The 27,397-nt window shown below is 41.4% G+C and overlaps 2 protein-coding genes across 16 annotated transcripts in view; both read left to right on the top strand.

Annotated features, from left to right (window-relative positions):
* RBM25 (RNA binding motif protein 25) overlaps window positions 1–9,465 on the top strand; it is a 52,679-nt gene extending 43,214 nt beyond the window's left edge. For 7 of the 9 annotated variants that reach the window (XM_036432218.2, XM_036432237.2, XM_036432245.2 and 4 more), the window contains 5 exons: window positions 48–372; window positions 741–1,015; window positions 1,338–1,436; window positions 3,165–3,212; window positions 7,897–9,465. In XM_036432218.2, the coding sequence (XP_036288111.1) occupies window positions 48–372; window positions 741–1,015; window positions 1,338–1,436; window positions 3,165–3,212; window positions 7,897–7,989 (840 nt within the window). In that variant the 3' untranslated portion in view covers window positions 7,990–9,465. Of the gene's footprint in view, window positions 1–47; window positions 373–521; window positions 595–740; window positions 1,016–1,337; window positions 1,437–3,164; window positions 3,213–7,896 lie in introns of those variants that run through there. The other 2 variants (XM_036432254.2, XM_036432280.2) reach the window with 2 other exon arrangements.
* A 5,194-nt stretch (window positions 9,466–14,659) lies between these two features.
* The window catches only part of PSEN1 (presenilin 1), a 57,366-nt gene continuing 44,628 nt past the window's right edge, over window positions 14,660–27,397 (top strand). For 3 of the 7 annotated variants that reach the window (XM_036432135.2, XM_045578910.1, XM_045578916.1), the window contains exons 1-3: window positions 14,660–14,795; window positions 25,727–25,808; window positions 25,900–26,039. In XM_036432135.2, the coding sequence (XP_036288028.1) occupies window positions 25,953–26,039 (87 nt within the window). In that variant the 5' untranslated portion in view covers window positions 14,660–14,795; window positions 25,727–25,808; window positions 25,900–25,952. The remainder of the gene's footprint in view (window positions 14,796–25,726; window positions 25,809–25,899; window positions 26,040–27,397) is intronic. The other 4 variants (XM_036432172.2, XM_045578921.1, XM_045578915.1 and 1 more) reach the window with 3 other exon arrangements.

Genomic DNA, 27,397 nt, shown 5'->3' with positions numbered 1-27,397 from the left:
GAGTGTAGTTGTGGTCTGAGTTAGATTATTATTTTATTTTATTTTAGATGGAACAAGAGGCTGAGAGGCGCAGACAACCACAAATAAAGCAAGAGCCAGAATCAGAAGAAGAGGAAGAAGAGAAGCAAGAGAAAGAAGAAAAACGAGAGGAACCTGTGGAAGAGGAAGAAGAGCCAGAGCAGAAGCCCTGTCTTAAACCAACTCTGAGGCCCATCAGTTCTGCCCCATCTGTTTCCTCTGCCAGTGGCAATGCCACCCCCAACACTCCTGGGGATGAGTCTCCCTGTGGTATTATTATTCCTCATGAAAATTCGCCCGATCAACAACAACCTGAGGAGCATAGGCCAAAAATAGGACTGAGTCTTAAACTGGGTATGTTAGCATTTGTTTCCTTTCTTCTTCATTTTCCCCTCTGCAAACACCTGAATTTTGCCTTAAGGAAAAAATAAATTAATGTGCTGCTTGGTAGGTAGATAGAAAACATTCAAAAATGCCTTTCTAGCTCACTATTGTTTTCATAGTTCTGCTAGTGCTCCTATATCTGCAGCGCCTCGAGTTCTGAGAAGAAATGAAAAGTTATATTTTCTAACACTTGTGAGTAGTGAGTTATTTTTTACAGTTGGGATCTTTCTCTGAGATTTGTGGAAGTATATTTTGCACTGTTTTTGAGGGGATGGAGGGTTATAAAATGTAACATTTCAAAATAAAGTCATCATACTAATAGATTATTTTTACTATAGGTGCTTCCAATAGTCCTGGTCAACCTAATTCTGTGAAGAGAAAGAAACTCCCTGTAGATAGTGTCTTTAACAAATTTGAAGATGAAGACAGTGATGATGTACCCCGAAAAAGGAAACTGGTTCCCTTGGATTACGGTGAAGATGATAAAAATGCTGCCAAAGGCACTGTAAACACTGAAGAAAAGCGCAAACACATTAAGAGTCTCATTGAGAAAATCCCTACAGCCAAACCTGAGCTTTTTGCTTATCCCCTGGATTGGTCTATTGTGGACTCAGTGAGTAGTAAATTATATTTCACCATTTTATTGTAAGTAGTTTTGAATAGAGCACACAAATTCAGTTGATACCATTAATGACAAATAGTGATGATAATGTAGCTGGAATCTTGACATTGCTGAGAATTTAGTAGGTTATTGGAGAAATTAGTGGTGGTACTTGAAGTCTTCATAAATCAGAAGTAAATATATATCTTGATATATACCTCTTCCAGTGTGAAAGATTGTTTTAATGTTATGAAAAAAATCACAAGTTTGTAGACTTTATTTTTAAGTGTAATAAAAATTTTCTTAAATTTAGTAACCGTACTTTATTTTTCAGATATTGATGGAACGGCGAATTAGACCTTGGATTAATAAGAAAATTATAGAATACATAGGTGAAGAAGAAGCTACATTAGTTGATTTTGTTTGTTCTAAGGTTAGTCTTTTTCTCTCTCCATCCCCAACACTTGTTTTATACTTTAAAATGTTAGACACTTTCCAAATGAAATACCTTGCAGGGTTAAGACCATGATAGTTTAGTTTCAGTTAAGAGATTCATGGCTACTTAAATGAATTCCTTTACCCTATTTCAGACCCCTATGCTGCATGGTTTCATTTCAGAGGGTCAAAGAGGGTAGAATTGCTGGCTGCTGCCAATTTTGCGCTCTCCCTGCCCTTGCGAATGCCTTGCCCCACCCCCTTCTTGTCTTATTGGTTAGAATGGTGTTGAAGTACAGTTGAGGTGTTGTGGAGATAGCTGATAGCATGTCTCATCAGTTTCTTTGTCAGTCATCCAACCTTTGGAGGAGGAGCAAAATAGTTTTCTTCAGAATATAACCTATATATAAAAGCCTAAGTGACCATTACGACCAAACAACCAGAGTAACTGGTCACTGTAACGTGCACTGACCACCAGGGGGGTATACACTTAAGGCAGGATGTGCCCCCTGCTGGTCATTGCGCTCCCACAGCCAATTTCCCCTGGCCAGTCAACCACCCCCAGTCCCTCCCCTCGATCCTCCCCTAGGCCAGCCGGCCCTATACCTTCCTCCAGCCAGCAGGGCACAGCAGCCGGGGAAGGAGGAGGGGGAGAGGCAGAAAACCACATGGTGGTGGAGTGTCAACGCCAGGCATCTGGCCTCCTCTCCTGACCCTGCTGTGGGGCCTATGGGCCCCATGCTGGGGCCGGGAACCAAGGGTGGGTGGCAGTGGACACGACCCCTTTCCCAGGGGGCCAAGAGCTGGCTCCCTCTTTGGGGACAGTGGCCTACCTCCCATGCCCTGATTTCCTTTCTCACCCCTGGCCAGCAGGCCTCAATTGGTGCCTGCCCGTCGCAGTGGCGGTGCTGCAGTGAGGGAAGAAAGTGGGGTGGGGGTCAGGGAACCACGATAGTGGCGCCCACTGTCCATTCCTTCTGCGCCCATCCTGGCAACCGTTGCCTCCTCTTGCAACCCTGCTGGGCCTTCAGGGCCCCAGCTGGGATTTGTGACATCAGATGTGGACCCTTTTCCAGGGAGGCCATGGTCTGGCTGCCAATCTCCCACAGTTCCTCCCTCTGTGTCCTTCCCTGCAGCAGGCAGGCCCTGATTGACCCAGCCCCAATCGGTCTGACCCTGATCGGCTTTGAACATTGGCCAGACTTAAGGTCCCACCCAAGCATGAATTTCATGCACTGGGCCTCTAGGATTGATTGATTTATTACTATGTGGTGGATATCCTCTTTAAACACCCCCAATCTTCTTGAAACCTCCCAACAAAGGAAAGTGTAAGTTATAAGTATTCTCTAGTAAGACATCACAGTAGAAGTATCATATTTCTGGAAAGGAATAACTAATTACATTTAAGAAAATGCTATTTTTCTCCCTAAGGAGTAGCAGATTTAGGTTGCCCTTCACAGTTATAATTATTGTAGCATTAAAACTTGTAAGACTGGATTTAAATTATAAGACAGATACTATAGAGATTAAGGGCCCAAGTTATAGTGTCAAATTTCCATTCCAGAGAGTGGGATTTGGGGAATTAAGAAATTTTTAGAAAGATTATTCATCCACAAAAAATTCCCATACTAGTTTGAAAGAATCTTAAAATTACTTTATCTTGCTGTTTTGATTGGTTGATAAGTTTTTATTTATTTTCAAAATTATAATTTTTTATTTCTTTTAGGTTATGGCTCATAGTTCACCTCAGAGCATTTTAGATGATGTTGCCATGGTAAGTTGTTATTAATACATTTATTTACATATGTATATATTAAAATACATTTTCATTGATTTTGAAGAGAGGAGTGGAGACAGAAACATTCCTGAGAGAGAACCTTTGATCTGTTGCCTCCTGTGCTCCACCTCCTGGGGGTCTAGCCTGAAGCCCTGGCATGTGCCCTAACCAGGAATCAAGCTGTGGTTCTCCTGGTTCATGGGCCAACACTCAACCACTGAGCCACCCCAGCTGAGCTTATTAATACACATTTTTTAATTTATTGATTTGAGAGACAGACATTAACTTGTTCCACTTATATATGCACTCATTGATTGATTCTTTTTATTTTATTTATTTATTTATTTATTTATTTATTTAATTGATTTTTAACAGAGAGGAAGAGAGAGAGATAGAGAGCAAGAAACATCGATGAGAGAGAAACATCGGTCAGCTGCCTCTTGCACACCCCCTACCGGGAATGTGCCCGCAACCAATGTACATGCCCTTGACCTTTTAGTCCGCAGACTGACACTCTACCACTGAGCCAAACCAGCTTTGGCCATTGATTGATTCTTATATGTGCCTCATCAAACCCCCAGCCTTTGGTGTATTGAGATGATATTCTCACAAACTAGGCTACATGGCTAGGGCTGTTATTAAATATTAGGTCTAGTAATAATTAATGTCGTTTTCTAATACTTTTTAAAATCAAATTTATTTAAACAATACAACAAAATTTAATCAACAATATAGTTGCCGTTGTTTTCTACTACTTGTGCCCAACGCTCAAGAAGCATTTTAATCCCTCTGTTGTAAAATTCTTGTGATTTTGATGCAAAAAATTCGGTCAATGCATTTTTGAGGCATTCTTCATTATTAAATTTTTTTCCAAGAAGAAAGTTTTGCAAAGAACAAAACAAATGGTAATCGGAAGGGGCAATATCAGGAGAATATGCAGGTTGAGGGAGAACTTCCTATTTCAACTGGCACAGTTTTTCAGCAGTGATTCTTGCAGTATGCGGTCGTGCGTTATCGTGGTGAAGAATTATGCCATTCCGATTAATCAGCGCAGGTTCTTTTTCTCTTAAAGCTTGGGCTAACCTTTCCAATTGGGCACTATACACTGAACTTGTAATGGTTTGGTTAGATTAGGGGTGTCGAACTCAATCACAGAAGGGGCCAAAATCTAAAATCCAGCCTAAATTGCGGGCGGAATGGTTTACTGAACAATCATAAACTGTCATTGTGATGGAAACACAGCAGAGTGCAGTGATGACAGCGTGGTGCGGGCCACATTGCAAGGCCTGGCGGCACCGATTTGGCCCGCGGGCCTTGTGTTTGACACATGTGGGTTAGATGGTAAAAGTTCATAATGAAGAATTCCTTTAAAATTCCACCAAACACACAACATCACTTTTTTCGCATGCAAGTCAAGTTTTGGCGTGGGCTGCGGAGCCTCATTTTTGTCCAACCATTGAGGCCGCCTTTTCTTTTTTTTTTCTTCTTTTTTTTTTAAATTATTATTTTTTAAATCAATCTTTATTGTTCATATTATTACAAAGGTTCCTCGTTTCTTCCCCCCTCCACCAGGTTCCCACCCCACCCTCTGCCCCCTCATCCTCATCCATTGGTGCACAGTTTATGTTCAGTCTCTTCCTCCTTCCCTTTCCCCGATAGTAAATCCCTTTTCAGATAGCAAATCTGTTACTTAGCATTTTCTCATATCAATAATACCTCCCTATGCCCAATGATACACTTCACACAAAAGACATTTCCAAATAGGACAACCAGCCTCATCCAGGCCCCACCCAAGGCACTCACAGATCAACACCCCAGCGCTATACTAACTCAACACATCCAGATATAAGCCTTCATCACTTGATTCAGCAGACCCTCAAGTTCCCGCAAAAGTTTCCAGCCATGTCTGAGAGGCAGCCGTGGGGCAGGGGCAGGTGAGGAGCGAGCTGTTTCGGGCCAGGCTGCTCCGGGCCTGGCCTCTGTTGCTCTGGTTCGTTCCACAACCAGCTGCTCCGTGTCTGGTCACTGCCGCTCCCGACCCAGTTGCTCTGGACTTGGCTGTTGCTGCTACAGGCCTGGCCACACCCGACTCGGCTGCTCTGGGCCCAATTGCTCCGGGCCCGGCCGCTCCAGGCCTGGCTGCTCCCAGCCTGACAGCCGCTGCTCCGGGACCCGGCCGCTCCAGGCCTGGCCGCTCCCAGCCTGGCAGCCGCTGCTTCGGGCTTGGCCGCACCCAGCCTGGCAGCCACTGCTCCGGGCCTGGCCACACCAGACCCGGCTGCTCCGGGCCTGGCCGCTCCCAGCCTGGCAGTTGCTGCTCCGGGTCTGGTCACTGCCACTCCCGACCTAGTTGCTCTGGACTTGGCTGTTGCTGCTACAGGCCTGGCCACACCCGACCCGGCTGCTCTGGGCCCGGTTGCTCCGGGCCCGGCCACTCCGGAGGCCGCCTTTTCAAATTAACATACAGCACCCACTCTTCATCTCCGGTAACAATTTGCTCTAAAAACGGCAAACGGTTTTGACGAGAGAGGAGCGAACTGCAAATTGTGACTCTTTGATTATGGTTGTTGTTGGTCAACTCATGAGGAACCCATTTTCCAAACTGTTGGACTTTGCCAAGTGCACGCAATTGATTGGAAATTGTTATTTGTGAACAATTTAAAGTTGTCGCAAGCTCTTGTTGGGTATTGAGGATTTTGCACCAAAAGAGCAAAATCTTGATCAAAATTGGACACACAGCCTCGACCACTCTTGTCATCTAACGAAAAATTTCCCTCGCGAAATTTCTCAAACCAACGCTGGCATTTTCTGGCGCTAACTGCATCTTGACCAAGAGCACTACAGATGTTTTTTGCAGTCTCACTTGCTTTTCTTCCTAATTGGAACTCGTAAAGCATGCAGTGCCAAATATGCTCTTCATCCGCCATCTTCTTAGCCCTAGTTTTGCAACAAAAACCAAACCAAACACAAACTTTTTCAAGCAAAACTTGTTAATTGCACTTCACACGTTCTGTAGATACCACGTGTTTGAAGGTTATGTCAATACAAGTCAACGCCAAGCAAGATTTTAAACGAATGTTTAAAAACGACATTAATTATTACTAGATAGGTTTGTAGAATAATGTTAGAGTCACCCCAATCCTACTGGGATCAGGCCTAAATGGGCAGTTGGACATGTCTCAAGGTCCCAGATTGGAGAGGGTGCAGGCTGGGCTGAGGGACACCTCCCCACCAAATTTTGTGCACTGGCCTCTAGTTGTAATACACTTGCTATGATATGGGGATATGTAAAAAGGGGCAGAGGAGATAGAGCATCTGATGGTGTTGAGACTAGATAGGGAAAGCATCACAGAAATTACCATCTAAATTGAGACTTGAAGATTCTATAGATGTGTTGCCATTTGGATAGGTAATGTTGGAAGTAGGAAATACCAAATTCCCAATTGCTTTTAATTTGGATATTACAGTAGAGTCAGTGATTGCATTTATCTAATTTGTGGTTTTGTGAGAAAAAGGAGGAGGAAAAATATTGATGGTAAAGGTAAAAGAGTGATTGAATAGTCTTTGAACCCTGAACTAAGGGAAAAAGGAAATACTATTGGAATTGAGCTGGTAGTTTGAAACTGGACTGGGAAAGTGTTGGAAAGTTACAGTAAGAGAGTAGAATGTTTAAGAATACAGGTGGTGGCCTGGACAGTGGTTGAACATTGACCAGTGAACCAGGAGGTCACAGTTCGATTCTTGGTTGGAGCATATGCCAAGGTTGCTGGCTCCATCCTCAATGATTCTCCCTCATCATTAGTGTTTTTATCCCCCTCTTTTTCTCCCTTTTTCTGAAATCAATTATGTATATATGAATACAAGTTCATATGATGGCAGGGTGACTATAACATTATTCTACAAACCTTCATGGTAGTGATACCCTGAAGCTTAGTCACAGCTGCTTCCTGAGAAGGAAACATGATATTCCATTTTACCTCACTGTGTGGAGGAGGGCTGGCTGACTGTATGTGTGGGATGAGGGCAGGAAGATATGATGTGCCTAAGTCATGCAGATAGGAAGATAATTTGATTTATTTGTCAAAAAGATAGGACCTTTAATTTATTCACTAGTCTTGAGTTCCTTTGTAAGATGACACTTTTTACTTTCTCTTTTTATTGTATCTCAGACACTGTATTAAATACCTTACATATATTCCCATTTAATACTTATTTCAGTGTCATATACATAAGGACTCCATAATATTAAGATTCTTGTTTTGGGCAATAAAGGTGATACTCTGTATTAAAGTTATTAAGTAGTTGTATAACTAGTTCTGCCTAAATTACTATATCCTTTTTAAAAAAAATTACTGTATTTTTTAATAAAAAAACATTTGCTTCCCTTAGGATAGTTTTTCAAAACATGCATAAATGTACTATTTGTAAAGATAAGAGAATAAAAGTTGCATTAAGAAAATACTGTGGTGTCAGTATTCAGTAAGCCATGAAATTTTGCTGAATGTATTTTTATAGTTTATGTGTACCACATTTCTCACACTAGACAGATTTTTTTTTTTTTTCTATTGAAAGTAAATGCTTGTCAGTGGGTAAACACCCTTTTTTTAACAGTCTCTATTGTTGGGAGATGCTGATTGCTTATCTTACATATATTGCTGTTTTGTTTTTCCCTCCCTCCTAGGTACTTGATGAAGAAGCAGAAGTTTTTATAGTCAAAATGTGGAGATTATTGATATATGAAACAGAAGCCAAGAAAATTGGTCTTGTGAAGTAAAACTCTCTAGAGTTCCATTTCAGATATCGTCTTTCCCATCCTTCAAAGGACCTTGAAAAAATTTTTTGTCTTCAAAGACATTTGTGATATCTGTAATTTTTTTTTGATGTAGAAAATGTGAATTTTTTTTTGTTCTCCAATTTGTTGATGCCCTGTGTACTCCCTTGGTTGTAAAGACATCCGAATCCTACCTTGGTTCTCTTTATACTCACCAGGTACAAATTACTGGTATGTTTTATAAGCCACAGCTACTGTACACAGCCTATCTGATATAATCTTGTTCTGCTGATTTGTTCCTTGTAAATATTAAAATGACTCCCCAATTCTTTTGCAGAATTGCACTTAATATTGAACTATACTGTATAGGAACCAACATGAACAATTTTAATTGAAAGAATACCAACCACATCTATTATCCTTACCCCCTTGATCAAAATTGGCAAGCTTTCATGAAGGCAATTAGAGTGTGAAAATTAGGAGACCATCCATTCCTACTGTATCTCTGTGTGAATGTATATATAAAAGTATTGTCCCTAATTTGGTTGGAGGGCTCCCTTGAACATTTTCTAATTGAAAAATATAATTGTAAAGGAAACATGGTTGTGCCAATATCCAAATTTCTGGGATAATTAGGTTAATAGTCTCCCAGAGCATGTTGTTCTCTTATGGCAAGAAACAGTCTGTTGAATAGAATGGGGTTTTCCTGTTAAAGCTGGCTGCTTTAGCCCCTCTTTTACAAGCATGTGAATCAGTGGTTCCTCTCCCTTCCCTATCCCTCACCCCCATCTCATTGTTCAGAAATGAGGCAGATCCTGGAGAACTTTATTTAATGCATTTTTGCACTGATTGGCCCTTAGCTTAATTTTGGTGTGCCCCTTTGCATAAAAAATAAAATAATAAACATAAGTGAAAAATACTTTTTTAAAAACAAAAAGATAAAATTAGGCCATTTTACAGAGTAGGAAAGTTTGACAAAATACAATAAAATTTTAGCATGGCATTTTATAAAAGTTTACATCTTATTTTTAGGGATAAAGTAAATCATTTAGGGCAGTTACCACTAATTTTTGTTTTGTAAAGTCTTGATAGCTTGTGTATGTGTATGAAAGCACACACCTTGTTACCTCTGCTCATCAAAGTTTAAAAATACATTGATGGCGTTAGACACACACATGGGCTTTCTTTATTGTACATCAGAACTTCACCAGGGAGCAAAATTAATCGAAAATATAACAAGTTTTAAACAGTTTTAAATACAAAGTAGGTGCAGGTATTTCATGTCTAAGTATTTATTTAAAGATAAAGATTGGGAATAGGAAGACAAAGCTTAATGGAGCTTGAGTTACTAGATTTTTTTTTTTTTTTTTTTTTTTTTTTACATCTTAAGAGGACATTTGAAAACACTGTTCTTAACATTGGACCATGACATGGTTCCCTTATGTAAATATTTCAGATATTAAAAATGTATATATTTGACCTCGGGGACTCATTCTTTCAGTCTTATTAAATAAGTGGCATGTTTTAATTGTATGGTGCATACTAGAAACTTGAAATTATGGGCTGATATTTCTTTTGAGTATTATTAGTAACTAAAGGTCAGAGAGACCATTTACCTTATTTTGCATTAATCTAAAAGTCTATGGAGATATTCCCTTTTAGTGTTAAAATATTTTAAATTCTGGTTTCTCAAGGAAAATTTCAGAAACTTGCTTCTTGCCATTTACAAATTCATTTACTAGCTTTTTCTCAGATTGACCCTCAGCCTAACATCTTGTTCGGGCTTTATTAAGCCTATTTTCTCTTACCATATTACTACTTTTAATGCATCATAGTAGGTTGTTTTATTTAGTTAACATTAGCATTAATTTCTTTTGCTCTTACTCTTTCACTATATTTATCTTAAAAAGACGATATCTGAAACCCTTGGGGACACATACCATGTATTGAATAATGACTCCAGAGAGATTTGCCTCAGAATCCAAGTTCGTACATTAACATTTCAGTAGCAGAGCAGGAATGATCACAGTCGCTAGGTTAAAGTTCATTAATAGCTTAATGTCAGTTAAGTCAGGTTTTGCCACCAAGCTTAAACTTTAAGGTTTTCAGATTTACATGTGAAGAATTGGACATGTATAAACTGCTGCGGTGGGGTATTTAAGTGTTTGGGAGAATACACGTAAAATTTCTAATGAATTGCTTGAGTTTTCTGGGTCATCTTTACCATTTGCCCATAATTGAATTTCAGTTTGGAAACCTTGCTTGATCCCATTCCAGGTATAAAAAAGTTAGGCAGTTAAAAACCAATATGCTAAAAAAAAAAAAAAAAAAACCAACCAAAAAAACACACCAATATGCATTTTCCTCATAACAAATAATTTAAAACATGCATGTTTATTAACAGGAGGAGAGAAGTTATTTTAACTTTTTAGAAAATGTGCTTTTATTGATATATATATATATATATATATATATATATACACACACACACACACACACACACACACACACAAATATATATATATTTTTTTGAGAGAGAGAGAAAAGGGATGAGGAAGGGAGACATCAATCCGTTGCCTCAACCTGGGCTTGTGCCCTGACGAATTGAACCGGTGACCTTTTGGTGTACAGGACAATACTCAACCAACTGAGCCACACCAGGCAGGGTTGACGCGTTTTGTTTTTTTTTTTTAAATAAAAAAAACAAGACATAAAACTCTGGGGAGGGAGGGGGGCAAAAAAATATATATATATATTTTAAAAAATTAAAAAAAAAAAAACACAAAAAAACAAACTCTTATGTCGAGGGCTGACTTCCAATAGATCGCAGCGAGGGAGCTGCTTTGCTATGTACGAATCCCCGACCCAGAAGCACGTCGTCTACGAATAGTTTAGCGTCAGGTTCCCCAGGAACATGCATTGTGTGAAGGACGGCGTGTTCTTTTTTTTAAGATCAAACTTGAAAGTGCACTGCATCACTTGGAGGAATCTTGTTCCAAAAGTGCAGACTGACCTATTAGGGCTAGGGTGGGGCCCAAGGTCAATGATGGTGCCAATGCTAAACGATTCAAGGACTACACTTTTCATTAGCAGTTTAATATTTTCATTAGCAGTACCAATATTTTATCCTAACAGACTACATAAATGCAGCTTTATTTTCTTTTTGAGTAGATTTTGAAATTTATTTTTTATTTCAGAGAGGAAGGGATATGGCGAGAGAAACATCAGTGATGAATCATGGATCAACTGCCTCCTGTATGCTACTGAGGATGGAGCCCACAACGCAGGCATGTGCCCTTGACGAATTGAACCTGGGACCCATAAATATGCAGGTTGACGATCCAGTTAACCAAATGAGTGAGGGTTTTTTAAGTAGATTTTTAGAGAGGGAAACATTTTTTTAGGCAAATCAACATACCTATTCTGTATGTTCATCAATGTAATCTCTTCCAAAAATGTTGCCTGAGAACAACTCAATATTATAGGCTTTATTTCTAGCCATTCCCAGAACATTTCCTCCTTAGAGAACTTTAATTTGAATCTTGTCATAGTGCTTTCTGATAAACTTGATGTAATATAAGCTAACAATTTGTAGAGAGTGCTGTTTTAGATACTCATCAGGCACAGACACTGGACCTGGTGACAAAATGAGGAAACTCAAAGAGGACTAAACTTATTTTTTTCTTTCATATGGAGTAAAAAACAGTTTTTAATGCAAATAAATGTAAGCCAGGTAGGTATACTACCGTATATATGAGGCTTATTTACCTGGTTCTTTCTAATGAGGTCTATAAATGTTTTCACCTCTATGCAGAAACTGCTGAAAGGTTTTATGTCAAAATGCTTAGAAATTTTTTCCTGGTCATATTTTAGTCTATTAATAGAATAAAATTGAGAAATAGTTTTTGCTCAGCAATAGATGATAAAATTGATTTGTGGATACCACTGGATATAAAGGATATGAGAAAGAATCCTAAATAGACAAACAGTCTGGGTATCAAGAAGAAAACTGAGAATTCAGAAATGTATTTCTAGCCGAAACCGGTTTGGCTCAACGGTAGAGCGTCGGTCTGCAGACTGAAAGGTCCCAGGTTCGATTCCAGTCAAGGGCATGTACGTTGGTTGTGGGCACATCCCCGGTAGGAGGTGAGCAAGAGGCAGCTGGTCGATGTTTCTCTCTCATCGACGTTTCTGGCTATCTTTCTCCCTTCATCTCTGTAAAAAATCAATAAAATATATTTAAAAAAACGTATTTCAAAACCCAGGAACTGTTATATTTATACTTAGACCAAAGTGAGCTTGTAATTACTATTTTTTAAGCTTATTATTTTAGCTTATAATTATTGATAAATATAGATTTTTTAAAATGTTAAATTATTGAAATGTTTATTTGCGTTTGAATGCTTATATTTTCCATCTTTAGCGATCTTCATTTTCATTTTATTACTTGACTCATAAAAGCCAGATTGGAAATTGGCAATATAAAATGCCCAGTAAGGAATGATCTATAATAATATTAGGTCTAGTAATAATTAATGTCGTTTTCGAATACTTTTTTAAAATCAAATTTATTTAAACATTACAACAAAATTTAATCAACAATATAGTTGCCGTTGTTTTCTACTACTTGTGCCCAATGCTCAGGAAGCATTTTAATCTCTCTATTGTAAAATTCTTGTGATTTTGATGCAAAAAATTCGGTCAATGCATTTTTGAGGCATTCTTCATTATTAAGTTTTTTTCCAAGAAGAAAGTTTTACAAAGAACGAAACAAATGGTAATCGGAAGGGGCAATATCAGGAGAATATGCAGGTTGAGGGAGAACTTCCCATTCCAACTGGCGCAGTTTTTCAGCAGTGATTCTTGCAGTATGCGTTATCGTGGTGAAGAATTACGCCCTTCCGATTAATCAGCGCGGGTTCTTTTTCTCTTAAAGCTTGGGCTAACCTTTCCAATTGGGCACTATACACTGCACTTGTAATGGTTTGGGTAGATGGTAAAAGTTCATAATGAAGAATTCCTTTAAAATTCCACCAAACACACAACATCACTTTTTTCGCATGCAAGTCAGGTTTTGGCGTGGGCTGTGGAGCCTCATTTTTGTCCAACCATTGAGGCCGCCTTTTCAAATTAACATACAGCACCCATTCTTCATCTCCGGTAACAATTTGCTCTAAAAACGGCAAACGGTTTTGAGGAGAGAGGAGCGAACTGCAAATTGTGACTCTTTGATTACGGTTGTTGTCGGTCAACTCATGAGGAACCCATTTTCCAAACTTTTGGACTTTGCCAAGTGCACGCAATTGATTGGAAATTGTTTTTTGTGAACAATTTAAAGTTGTCGCAAGCTCTTGTTGGGTAATTTGAGGATTTTGCACCAAAAGAGCTTGAAGAGCTTCTTGATCAAAATTGGACACACGGCCTCGACCACTCTTGTCATCTAACGAAAAATTTCCCTCGCGAAATTTCTCAAACCAACGCTGGCATTTTCTGGCGCTAACTGCATCTTGACCAAGAGCACTACAGATGTTTTTTGCAGCCTCACTTGCTTTTCTTCCTAATTGGAACTCGTAAAGCATGCAGTGCCAAATATGCTCTTCATCCGCCATCTTCTTAGCCCTAGTTTTGCAACATAAACCAAACCAAACACAAACTTTTTCAAGCAAAACTTGTTAATTGCACTTCACACGTTCTGTAGATACCACGTGTTTGAAGGTTATGTCAATACAAGTCAACGCCAAGCAAGATTTTAAACGAATGTTGAAAAACGACATTAATTATTACTAGACCCGATAAAAGCGTAATATGCTTATTAGACCAGACAGGCCCACCTCTGGGCCAAGCCTGGGCCTCTGGTAATTTCTATTAAACAGAAAGGAATAATTCTCAGCCATGTTGTTTGAATTAAATGACACTCCGAAGTCTGCCACATCACATACTAAAGTGGTAGCTGACCTTTGAGCAACTCATTGTCTGCTCAGGTTTCAGGATTATAAAGCCCATTTCCTGCTTTCTGGAAGCTTACCATTTAGGAAGACTGGTTCTTAATTTGGATCCCAAGAATCCCAGACATTTGTTTAAAATGAGGCTTCTCAGGTTTGCTCTACCCATCAGTTTTTTCCTCAATATTTTTTGATTCGAGAGAGGAAGGGAGAAAGAGAAACAATGATGAGAGAGAATTATTGATCCGCCGCCCCCCACCGTGACCGAACCTTCATATGTCCGTGATCAGAATTGAATCAGACCCTTCAGTCCGCAAACCTGCCAGGGCCCACCCATCAGTTTTGATTCAATGAGGAAAGAGAAGGCACAAGTATTTACAATTTTAATTAGCATCCTCTTGATCTTGATGCAGTTGATTCACATTGAGAAACACTATAAATAGGTAATACGGAGACATGAAAGAAACTTGAGGTTTTAAGATATCATAACTTGCTGGTTTGGAGAACCACACACTGGGCCCAGCATACGTAGAAACTTTGGTCTGGCTCAAGAACTGTCTCGGTTCGTCCAGGTCCGAGGCCGGCTAGAGCGCAGGCTTCCCCCCGCCCACGATCCGCTCCCACACCACCGGAAGCTCCACCCCTCTCCTCTGGTCTTGTCCCCGCCCCCTCTAGAGCCCGCCCCTCAGTCGGCGGTCACGCCCCCAACGACGCCAGAACCGGAAATGACAGCGGCGAAGCCTTTGGGGCGGGGCCTGGGCCGGGCAGCTCCTGCGGCCGAGATTTCACTTCGGAAACAACAGGCGCTGCTCGCGAAGGAGCCTCGGCTGCGGGCGGTCGCAGGAGGCGGCGGCGAGGAGGAAGTAGGTGCGTGATGGGGAGTCCTGGGCGAGAGGAAGGCGCCCCTCATCCGGTGTCGACACGGGTGGCCGCGGGCTCGGCCGGCCCTTTGTCGCCGTCCCGGCCGCGGAGCAGACAGACGTCCTGGAGGATGGGGAGCGGGCGCGGCAGGGCGGGGACACGGGAACCCCGTGTGGCTGATGAAGAGGGGCTGCCGGTTTCTGGGGTTCGGGGCGCGGCGTGCGGTCGGGTGGAAGAAGAGAGCGCCTTGGGAGCCTCGGTCCGGAAGTGCGGATTTCTCGAAGGTAGCTGAGGGCGCAGGTGCCTGCGGCCGGGGTTGGCCGTCCGGACCAGCGGAGCCGGTGGAAGGGGAAGCGCGCAGCGCCCTGCCCGGTTGAGCAACTGAGGAAACTCCACGCCTCCTGCCGCCTGTGTCCTGGTCCAGGGGACGCGAGTGGCACTCAGGGCTAAAAAAAAAAAAAAGTTCCTTATGTCTCCCATTCGAAGCGGACAACAGGGTCTGAGGCGTTTGCCTTCGATCGCAACTGTCCCAAGGCATGTATGTCCGGTGCCTTGCATGTGTCTTAGATGTTTGTGTTTTCTTCCCGCTCAGATGGTTTTCCTTTTGTAGGGAAATAGCAGTAAGGTTAAAAGCATCATTTGTCTGCTTTGCACAAGATGAAGAACGTATTCAAGGTTTTCTGTGGGAGCTAGTGTGCAGAGTGTGCAAATGATTATATGGCAGAGCATATTGTAAAGGTAAAAACACTTCGTTGACGTTTGAGGCAGATAGAGATCACATCTGCGTAAGAGAATCTTGTTATTTGAATTATCTTTGGCAGTGGGAAGGTTTCCACCCTCGGCGTTGAAGTGGGGAGGACATTGTAATCATGGGGTGTGCCACAAACGGGGGTCCTGGATCTCACTGTCCAGTGAGCCAGGCTGAACATTAAATGACTGTTACGAAGGAAGATAAAACGGGAAAGTAGGTTGGATCCTGTTGCATTTGTCTGATTTCAGTCACCTGCCAAAGCCTATTTCAGTTTTCCTTAACTCCTTTGCAGAGTTCAACCAACTGAAGCTCCACCCCACCCCACCCACGTTTAAGAACAACCCTTTAGCAATGAACACATAAGTCTATTGTGTGCATGGATCCTCCCCTCCTCCCACACACACACACACACACAATAGATTGTAGAAGAACCACCTGCCATCTAGTTTTCCATTCTACTACTCCTGGTTCTTGAGTAGAAAGCCCCCACAGTTCTGGGTATCCTTTCTTCTGAATGGACACCATTTACTGCTGGATACGAGTCCTACACTGCTGCATGGATTTCTGTTTGCCGAGAACCTGAGGATTGGAGTTGGTCTCCGAATCACCAGCAGAAAAGTTGCCGAAGTTTATGTGGTTCTCTTCCTCGCACTCCAGGTTCCCTTGGCTGTAGTACTCTTCCACTATTGTATCAGATTATACGGGGAGACTTCTTGGAGACAGATACTGAAAAACCTTTCAGAGACCCCTCATACTGCTTGTCCGTCGTGTGTCAGATGCCAGGCAGATTCGGAAGGTGATTTGAAAGTGTGGCACTGTTGTCAGAGCTTTCTTAAGGCTCATTAATCCGGTAGTTGGGGCTCAAATGGATAAGAGAATTGAGGTGACTTTGCATAATCAAAGGAGATATAATGAGAGTTTGATCTTTGGTGGTAGTAGAGGCTTAGAAAGGAAGAAAAAACATGAACAGGACCTGGCACACGATTGAGCAAGGAATAAAGTGTTAAGTTCACAAGGAAACTTGGAGTTTGGAAAATGGGAGCGAGCGTTGATTGCACAAATAAGGAAGTGAGGAGCAAAGAACTATCTAGAGAGGAAGATGAGGAAGTCCTTTGGACAGGCCTGGGGCTGTAAACATGGGAGTCACTTAGACTTGTGAGTTGGTGTTGAAGCAGTGGATGAGACACCAAAGGAGAGAAAAGGACCCTCAGGAACACGCATACTCAGGGGGTGGAAGAGTGAGAACCGGGCCGGGTGAGGAGAATGGAGTTCAGTGTCACAAACGCGGAGGAAGGGAGGGGTTGTCAGGGATTTTCAGCATTAGGCCTGGTGTATCAGAAAGAACGGAAGATTTAGAGCACCACTGTCCAATAAAAACAAATGTGAATTTTAAATTTTCTAATAAATTTTTTTAAGGTAGAAAGAAATAGGTAAAATTAATTTGAATAACATTTTATATAATTCCATTACATCTAAAACATTTTGATTTCGACATGTAATTAATATGAAAAGATATGTGTCTGTCTTTCCCTCTAGAAAGTAAGCTCTTTAAAGTAAACAGAAGCGTTACTGGGTTCAGTGGCGTCCCCAGCACCTTTCACAGTGTCTGGGTATGGAGAGGAAACCCAATAAGCGTTGACTAAAGGGTATAATGTTTAGTTTTCACAGTTTCTTAAGTTTCTTAAGTTGATCTAAATAAAGCAAAAGAGGGAATGCAAGCTTTGTTGAATATATAGCCAATGACTTACAAATTAATTAGATAAAAGTAGTCCCCCCCCCATTAAAGATAAATTGTATTCTCATTTCCACAGTGAATTTAAGACAATGACTCAGGGTAATCATATCTTCCATGTAGAGTTATTGAAATTAAATGTTTGTTTTTTTTTTGGGGGGGGGGGTAGAGATTATTTTTAAAAAATTTTTTTTAATTTATTGATTTCAGAGAGGAAGAGAAACATCAGTGGTGAAAGAGAACCATTGATTGGCTGCTTTCTGCATGGCCCTTACTAGGGATTAAGCCTGCAAGTGGGCATGTGCCCCTGACTGAAAATGAACCCGAGACCCTTCAGTCTGTAGGTGGATGCTCTATCCACTGAGCCAAACAGACAAGGGCTGATTCTTTATAATATACAAATATCTACAAAAATTCTGAGATCCAAAAGCCCCTGAAAAAAAACTGAAAGGCTTTTCTTTTTTTTTTCTTTTTTTAATATATTTTATCAATTTTTTTTATATTATACATATTTTTTATTTTTTTTATTTTCTTATTGATTTTTTACAGAGAGGAAGGGAGAAAAATAGAGAGCTAGAAACATCGATGAGAGAGAAACATCGACCAGCTGCCTCTTGCACACCCCCTACCGGGGATGTGCCCGCAACCAATGTATATGCCCTTGCCTGGAATCGAACCTGGGACCTTTCAGTCCGCAGACCGACGCTCTACCACTGAGCCAAACTGGCTTTGGCCTGAAAGGCTTTTCATCACTCATTTGACATTTAACCTGAATCTGTTTGTGTAATTTAAGGTTACTTATATACTTTACTACATATTTATTAATGTGTTCTATATTGTGGGCCTAAAACCCCAAGGGGTCATTATAAAACATGGTACTTGCATCATATTACTTTATAAAACCCGAAAAATAATATGAATTCTAAACACATTTAGTTCTAAGGGTTTCAGATAAAGGATTCTGGACTTGTAAGTTTTTGTTAATTTTTATTCTGAGCCCACATAACCATTATTATTTTAAAACAATTCTGATAACTATATAACAGACTCCCTCAAAACTCAGTGCCTTAAAGCATTCAAGGCTCTGCTTCAAGATGTAGCTAGAGCAAGATGGATCAGCTAGAGCAATTTTGCTTTGCATATCTTATTCTGGGGCCAGACTGAAGGGACAGTGGCTACACATAGTAAGCTCTTCTCCAGGCAGCAGCAGAGGTACAAGAAGGCAAGGCCTACCTACTACACAAGCACAGTTCAAGTGTTTGTGCCACATCTGCTAAGATCTTAGTGACCAAAGCAAGTCATACTGTCACTGATGGAACTTGGTAGAAAATGATCCACCAGAAGTGGGAGATCCCTTTCTCCACTGGGTGCTTGTGGTCTGGTCCTTAGGATATCTTGAGAAAAAGAATTTTCTAAGGCTAGCATGGGAGGATGAATGACCTATATTTATGTGGAATTACATCCCTGGGTTTCAAAAGTCCCACTTCCCTTAAACCAGTCCTGAAAGTGTTGTAGCTGGGAATTCAGCAGAGCTGGAAGCAAAGCCAGTGGCCAGAGTGTCCTATTGTGGAGCTGGGTCCAGTGTAACATCAGACAGGTTATAGTCTACTAGAGGCCTGGTGCATGAAAATTCATGCACTGGTGGGGGAGTCCCTCAGCCCAGTTTGTCCCCTCTGACAGTCTGGGAGCCCTCAGGGGCGGGAGGCGACCTGGCAATCAGGGGAGGGCGACACCCCCAGCAGCGTAAGCCTGGGCCAGCCCTGGTTACCTGAGCCTCGGAGGTCCTGGAAGGCTGGGCAGTTGGGGGGCTGTGGGGATTCGCACCGCCACTTGTGGCTGTGAACACCGCCATCTTTGAGGGCTTGACAGTTAATTAGCATATTACCTCATTGGCTGTGGGCACTGCCATCTTTGAAGGCATGGCAGTGGGGTAGTGGGTGCCGCCATCTTGCGATGGCATGAGGGTCAGTTAGCATATTCCCTCTTTATTAGATAGGATTGTGTGTGGCCACCTGGCCATGAGCCATGTGGACAAATGCCGGGGAGCATGCCCTCTACAACAAGAGAGCCAGGAGCCCAGCGCACGAGAGTAAACCCCTTTGTGTAGGAGTTGAAATATCTGAAATCTTCCCACACTTGCAGCAGCCATGCTTACTCTGGCCAATGACCTGTTCCTTCCCTGTTTCATCCAGACTTTACTAGCATGCTCCTTCCCTGTTAATTAATAACTAGGTTACTTACAACAGTATCTTTATGATTGGGTATACTATACCCACCTTGAGGCAAAAGCAGGACAAAGAGGCAAACCTAACATTACTGGAGAGGGGAAGTATATTTTTCTCTTGGGGATGCTGGAGTGAATATTTGCTAAATAATAGTCTAATCTACCGCAGATGGTTCACAGAAGTGGAGTGGGATGGAAGGAGGAAAAAAATCACCAAATAGGCTATATCACTATCCTTGCTCTTTTTCAGAATCTACCACTTTGGCAAAGCCTGTTGTAGGGGTGGGGAAATCATTTGCTCTTAAAATTCAGAGGAGTCTTTTCAGGATGTATTTCTAAAACTTTAATTTCAAATTATTTTTATAAATTTTGGAGATGGGTTGCATTTATTGTTGGATGTGCGCTGTTAAAAAACAGAGGGTCTCCATACCCATCCATATAATCAGAATTTGGACTGCCTGTCTAGGAAGAAGCTCTGGCCTTGTTGCGCAGTTGGTTGAGCATCATCCCATGAACCCAGGCATTGCCAGTTTGATTCACAGTCAGAGCAAGCACATGCCCGGTTGTGGGCTCAGATCCCCAGTACGAGGTGTGCAGGAGGCAGCTGATCATGTTTCTCTCTCATCCATATTTCTCTTTCTCTCTAAAAAATCTATTCAAATATTAATCAAATTAACATTAAGGCAGATTAAGTAATTGTGTGGAAAAGAATAAATCACGAGTTTATTGACATTTGAAAACTTCTTAGCATTACAATACAAATACACTTCTAAAAAATCGATATATAAAGAAAAAGAGCACATAAAAAAAAATCGTTTTGGTCACTTTCTAAGTGAAAGAGAAACTAATCAAGTGGCTAGAATCATTAAAACAAGCCACAAGCCCTTTGCTTTTTGAGAAGATCATGATAAAATGTCTCCATGAACATATTTGTTTCTGTGAAGTAAAATTTTGTTTACATTTATCTCTGAGAGTAAAGAAAGAAAGTGTATCAGTAATTAAGTAAACATGCTGTAAGACCAGGATCTACTGAAAGAAATGCACTTTTCTGTTGATGCTGCCTTAAATGGGATTTTTTTAATAAACTTATTTTCAATTCTAAACATTGCTCCTATGATACTTTTTCAGATGCTGATGGGTAGAAGATTTTCTGGTTAAGTTTTTCTGTTCAGCATATCTAAGTTTCTATATTATTTGTATCTTCTTATTTTTAGACTCATTGTATTTAGATATTATAGTTGCCCATCAGAAAATGATTTCTTTTTCTTTTATCTGATTGAACAAGTGTTTTGAGGAAAAGGAAATGGATGGCAGTGAATTCAAGTATGCTCTGTCCGTCTCAGAGAAATCTTTAGCAGGTGGCCAGGGAGAGAAAACACCAAAATCCACTTCTGTCCCTATTCCCACTCCCTCAGCAATCCAGGTCACATGAAATATTCTCATTCCCAACAACTATCTTTTCTTGTTCTCAGCTGCTAAGAATGTTATAAAGTCCACTTGTGTCATCTGCCACGCTGCTTTAACAGTGGGGTCATTGGCCTTCTCCACGGAGTCATTAATTGTTTCCAGCTGTTACTGGACCAGAATCAAATCCGCCTTTGCCTGCTCCTTCCTTTGTGCCAACAGTGCTGGTTTGTCACCAGGCTGGCTGAAGACCTAGCTTAACCCCGTTGCCTGTCTCTGCTTCATACTGAGCTCCGTGTACAGAGCAGCTCTTCTGGGAGGGTTGCCTTGTAGTGTTTTGATCTTCAGAGCATTAGTGGAAACCTGTGCTTTCTCTGGGTGAACTGGAGAAGACCTGGACTGGGAAGCAGCAGACCTGGGTTCTGGAGCTGGTGTTATTTACTCCATAATCATGCGCTGGCAGATTCTTTTACCTTTCCTGAGCCTTAGTTTTTCACAGGGAAATGTGATGGATGTGCCTTTGAAAATACAATAGTATTGGGATATGCTAAAGTGATTACTGTATTGGTGATTTTTGCAAGGTTTGTCTGAGAAAGCTCCAGTATGACAATCAGTTTGTATGGTTTCTTCTAATAGCTGAACAGATCCTATAAGCAGAAGGCTAATAATGGAAACTTCTTCAAACGACCATCTTTTCGCCCAGCTGGTGTGGTTCAGTGGTTGAGTGCCGATCCGTGAACCAGGATATCATCAGTTTGATTCCAGGTTTGGGCTCGATCCCTGGCAGGGGGCATGAAGGAGACAGCTGATAGATGTTTCTATGTATTTCTGCCTCTCCCTCCCCCTCTCTCTAAAAACAAACAAATAAATAAAAATACAAAAAAAATGACTATAGTGTCATTATAGCTTATCTTTTTTTTAAAATATATTTTATTGATTTTGTACAGAGAGGAAGGGAGAGAGATAGTTAGAAACATGGATGAGAGAGAGTCATCGATCAGCTGCCTCCTGCACAACCCTCACTGGGGATGTGCCCGCAACCAAGGTACATGCCCTGGACCGGAATCGAACCCGGGACCCTTCAGTCCCCAAGCCGATGCTCTATCCATTGAGCCAAACCGGTTTCAGCTCTTTTTTTTTTTTTTTAATTCTCACCTGAGGATATGTTTATTGACTTTAAGAGAGTAAGAGAGAGAGAAAGAGAGAGAGATTGAAAGAAAGAAATCAATGTGAGAGAGAAACATCCAGCTGTTGTCTCCCATACATGCCCCGACCAGGGATTGAACTTAGTGTGCCACGCTGTTTTCCTATGTGGAATGGGTAAAGTGAACATATATGATTAAATCTCAGTGTCTGTCTTCCAGTTTTGATATAAGTCGATAGCCAGTAAACTGCTATTTAGTGAATGGATAATTACTTCTTGCTACCTTTAAAAAAAATTATATATATATATATATATATATATATATATATATATATATTCCAGTGCATGGATTTCTGCACATTGAAAGGAAATTACTTAGAAGGTGGCCTGCAGGGTGGGTCTGGGTGAGATGGGCTGGACACACCCTGGAGCCAACCTCCCTTGGTCCCTCCCCTGGGGCGGGACTGGGGCTTGAAGGGCATCTGTGGAGTGAGGGGGATCCCTCCAGCAGGTGGGGTCCCTCGGCCTGGCTGTGGGGATCGGGCTGAAACTGGCAGTCCAACATACCCCGAAGGATCCCAGGGTTCGAGAGGGCACTCTGAAAAGTTGCTGTTGCTCAGCAGCTCCTGTGTTGAGCGTCTGCCCCTGGGTGGTCAGTGTGCATTATAGCTACCAGGTGTCGGCCAATTTATCCTTTTATATATATAGATATAGATATATTTTACTTTTTAAATTGATTTCAGAGAGGAAGAGAGAGAAACATCGTGATAAGACAGAATCATTGATCAGCTGCCTTCTGCACAACCCACACGGGGATCGAGCCCATGATCCAGGCATGTGCCCTGACTGGGAATTAAATCACCTCTTCGTTCATAGGTCAATGCTCAACCACTGAGTCACACCAGCTGGGCTTTCTTCTCATTTTCACCTGAAAATGTAATACACTTTATTTACTTTTGCACATTGCTCTTTCTTTCCCTTTACTTTCATTTGGCTAAGACTGTCTTATTTACTTGATTTGTTTCTGAAGGATCATATGAGAATATTAATGATAGATTTCTAAGGACTTTTCTATAATAGAGCTATACTTTCAATGATTTGGTCTAGTCTTCAGAATAGTCAGTGGAGGTAATCAATTACAACTTTTTCTCTTTGCCATCCTCTGGCATTTCTGGGTTAGCTGAGGTGCTGTACTAAATGTATTGTGGAAAAGAAGGGAACAATATATGCTCTGTTTGCTGATCATTAATACATTCATGCTAAAATTTTAATTAGGTAATTAACTTTTAAAAATCTAGAAGCATAGTACTTGAGTACTTAGAAAATATAACTGTTGTGTTAGAATCCACCTCTCTTTTGAGTAAACTAGCATACTATTGCTAATTCTTAATTTTACCCATTTAAAAAGATAGGACCAATAGTATGAGTAACCCTAGATATAGGTTTATTTCCACAAAGATCAATTAAAATTTTTTTCCCCATTGTTGTTTTTTCCCCCCCAGAGAAAGTGGGAGGGAGGGTAGAGACGGGGAGAGTGAGGGAAACACTAATGTGAGAGAGACACATCAACTGGTTGCCTCCTGCATGTGTCCCTGGACCCGCAACCAGGTACGCGCCCTTGATTGGGATTTGACCGATGACCCTCCTGTGCACAGGCTGATGCTCTGAACACTGAGCCATATGGGCTAGGGTCAATTTAAACTTTTAATTGGAATATGTAGAAATGTGCTCACAGATCATAATGTGTACAGCATAGTGTCTTTCACAGACTGAAACCTCTGTGTAACTAGCACTCAGATCAAGAAACAAAACATTAACAGTCTCCTCCAAAGTTTCCTATGTATCCCTTTCCAGTGAATAACCCTCATAAAAGTAACCATTATATCTATTTTTATCTACTTTATTTTAAAGGACATTTACATTAATTATGTCTTACTAAATTAACATTAATTTGCGATCCCCTGATCCCAGGCCAGTTAACCTTGGGCCAAAATTGGAGGGGAGGAGAAAGATAGGCATGAATACATGAAAGCATGTAGGATAGAAGGGAAAAGATACCTTAATTAAAAGTTTGTCATGCCCTGGTCACTGTGTACAATGGTTAGAGCACCCATTCCCTAAAGGGTCTCGGGTTTGATTCCCGGTCAAGGGCACATACCTGGACTGCAGGTTTGATGCCCCACGTTGGTCAGGGCAATTTTGGGAGGCAACCAATGGATGTGTCTCTCGATCGATATTTCTCTCCCCCTCTCTCTCCTCTACCCCCCAACCCCCACTCTCCCTAAAATTCAGTTTTCTGGAAAAAATATCCTCAGGTGAGGATTAACAACACCAAAAAAAACTGGTCATGATTTGAGTGAGCCAAATATAGGTAGCTAAGGGATAATTTGAACTTGATATCTTTATTAGGAGAAAAAGTTACTTTAATATGTTTTTTATGAAAAATCATTATAATAAAAATAGTGGAGAATTTAGGGAGTAGAGGATCCTGAAAAGTGAAAATGAAACCAGATGTTGATTTTGACAAAATTGCTTTCATGTAAATATGTACATGGTAACGTTATTAGATACTGTATATGAATTAGAGTTCTGCTTAGGTTTGCAAACAGATCTTTTCCCTTTTACATTTCTGAAGACTTTCTGTGAAGAGGAAAGTTAAAGAATTGGCTGATGGAGATTAAGGTGAACAGGCAGAGAGGAATGTGTCCCTTGGAAGGGATGAACTCTGGGACAGAGTGATACATGTAAAGAAAGCTGTACTTGAATATAAAGGAGAGACTTGAGGCTGGGAGTCAGAAGTCTTTTATTTTTGTCTTGGTCTGACCAATTGTGATTTTTAACCAAGTCACTGAACTTCAGCCCCTTCTGCTTTTTAAAAATATGTATGTGTGTTTTTAAAAAATGTGATTTTATTAATTTTAGGGAGAGGGATAGAGAGAGAGAAACATTGATCAGCTGCCTCCTATATGCCTCGAGCCCATAACCCAGGCATATACCCTGATGGGAATTGAACTAGTGACCTCATAGTTCATGGATTAATGCTTAAGCATTGAGCCACCCCAGCCGGGCATAAAAATGTATGTTGCCCTGGTTTTGCCCAGTGGTGAGAGTGTCGACCCACAGACAGAAGGGCCCCAGGTTTTAGTTTTTGTTTTTTAAATATACTTTATTGATTTTTTAATAGAGAGTTAGAAACATCGATGAGAAACATCAATCAGCTGCCTCCTGCACACCCCCTATTGGGGATGTGCCTGCCATTACCTCCCCCCCTCCAAAAAAAAAAGGGAACCTAGCTGGTTTGGCTCAGTGGATAGAGTATCGGCCTGTGGACTCCAGGGTCCCAGATTCGATTTCGGTCAAGGGCATGTACTTGAGTTTCAGGTGACATCCTGGCCCCGGTCAAAGCGTGTGCCAGCAGCAACCAGCTGATGTGTCTCTCTCAAATCAATCTTTCTCTCTCTTTTCCTCGGCCCCTCCCTACCTACCTTTTACTCTTTCAAAAAAAGCAATGGGAAAAATATCCTCAGATGAGGATTAACAAAAAAATAAAAATTATCAGTTGAAGGTCACGGCAAATGAATAAATGTGTGCTTATAGATTGGTCTTTTAAGTACTTGATTGATGTGAATGGATGTACGAGGATTTGACCAACTCTGGGTAACCTGATAAAATCCTATTTCAGACCTAATCCAGGAGTCTGCAAGTGACAGCAGCCTGTGAGGTCCTTAGGAAGCTCAGACTGGAGGAGGACACATGAAAGAAAGGTTGGTTTGACCTAATGTAATTTATGAAAGTGTTTAAAAATAAAAGTGTAATTGTAATGCACAAAGGATTGCTTTCTTTCTCCCTTTTCAGAACCCCAAGAGACTTTGCTTTCTGTGAAAAGGTATTTCTGTATAGTTGCTCCAATGACAGAGTTGCCTGCACCCTTGTCCTACTTCCAGAATGCACAGATGTCGGAGGACAACCACCTGAGCAACATTGTACGTAGCCAGGTACATTGTCAGTCTCTGTAACTGCCTTTGTCAGACCGGATTCTCTGATCACCCTCCCTCACCTCCAAAAGATGCTGAGGGGGCTGAGCAGGTTTCTCTGTTTTACAACATTCACATATTTTCTGAACTTCAACTGACCACAAAGCATTGTTCCATTTCGTGCTGGGGACGCAAGGCTGTGTGAGGCATTGGTGTTGTATAGTACATCACTGGCTCAGATAGCACTGCATCCGTTGAAGCCTCTCCAACTTCCTCACCTATTTATTATTCTACCTTTCTTGCTCTTACTCTTCTATAAGTGAGTATATTTTACTTACTTTCATTTTTTTAGTACCTAGTATGGTTCCCGACAGTGCTCAGTAAATGTTCACGACGAAGTGCATGATGATGAATGCAAAGCTAAGTGTAGAAGTCCTAAGCTAGATCAAAGAAGAGAAGTAGGAACAGGTGTAATCTGTGGCATGGGACACAGAGACCTCACTAGCTATATACAGAGACATCAAATCTGCCTGTGACCGTTAGCTAATCGTTACAGATTGAAGGTGGTTTCCACAGAGGACCTATGAGATGGTTGAGGAATTGGAATTTTTAGAGGCAGAGCCAGAATCGGGGGAAACACAAGGCCAACTATGAGCTAGGCGGGGTGCACGAGGACCAGGGAATCCGACTTCTCTCTATTTCAACCAGAGGACAGAACCACTGGTGGAAAATACCAGGAAATATTGTAGATGCTGGGTTAGTAAGAAGAATTTTCTCACAATTACTGTATGTCTGAAAGGGTTTGGGCTGCCTTGTAGGCCAGGGTGTGCTTGTCACTAAAAGCAGTCACAGAGGCCAGAAGACTACCAGTCACATCTGCAGAGGGTTTGCTGGGACCGTCTAGCAGACCCTGAGCAACGGATGAATAGATTACTCTGACACACGTTTCTGTGAAAGAGAGGCTAAGGGGCTGGTTGGTAGGAGGCACCAAAACAGCCCTGATTGCCTGCCTCCTTCGGCTTTTAATGTAATGACAGCTTGCAGGGTAAGTATCCTTGAGAAAGCACACGTTTCCACAAGGCCGGGTCTTGAAGACTAAACATAAGAGATACCAGCAAAACGCCTGGGGGCTCAGACTTGTTTGGAAACGACAAGGCAGGGGCTGCTGCCTTCGGCAAGGTCCCCTTAAGAGGCCCCCCAACCTTTCTCCTTACAGACTTTCCAACCAAGTCCTGTGCTTCCCCACAAGGGTTAGTCCATGGAATGAGCAGTGAACTAGAGCACTGCCTGGCCTGGAAGTTCCCTTCATACTCTGAAGATTTGGAATTCCAACTGAAGGCCAAAATGTGGGGAGGATGGCTTCACAAAGTAGACTTTGC

The sequence above is a fragment of the Pipistrellus kuhlii genome, unplaced genomic scaffold, assembly GCF_014108245.1.
Source record: "Pipistrellus kuhlii isolate mPipKuh1 unplaced genomic scaffold, mPipKuh1.p scaffold_m20_p_1, whole genome shotgun sequence".
NCBI lineage: Eukaryota > Metazoa > Chordata > Mammalia > Chiroptera > Vespertilionidae > Pipistrellus > Pipistrellus kuhlii.
Note: the sequence above shows the minus strand (reverse complement) of the source record. Positions and strands in the feature narration are given on the sequence as shown.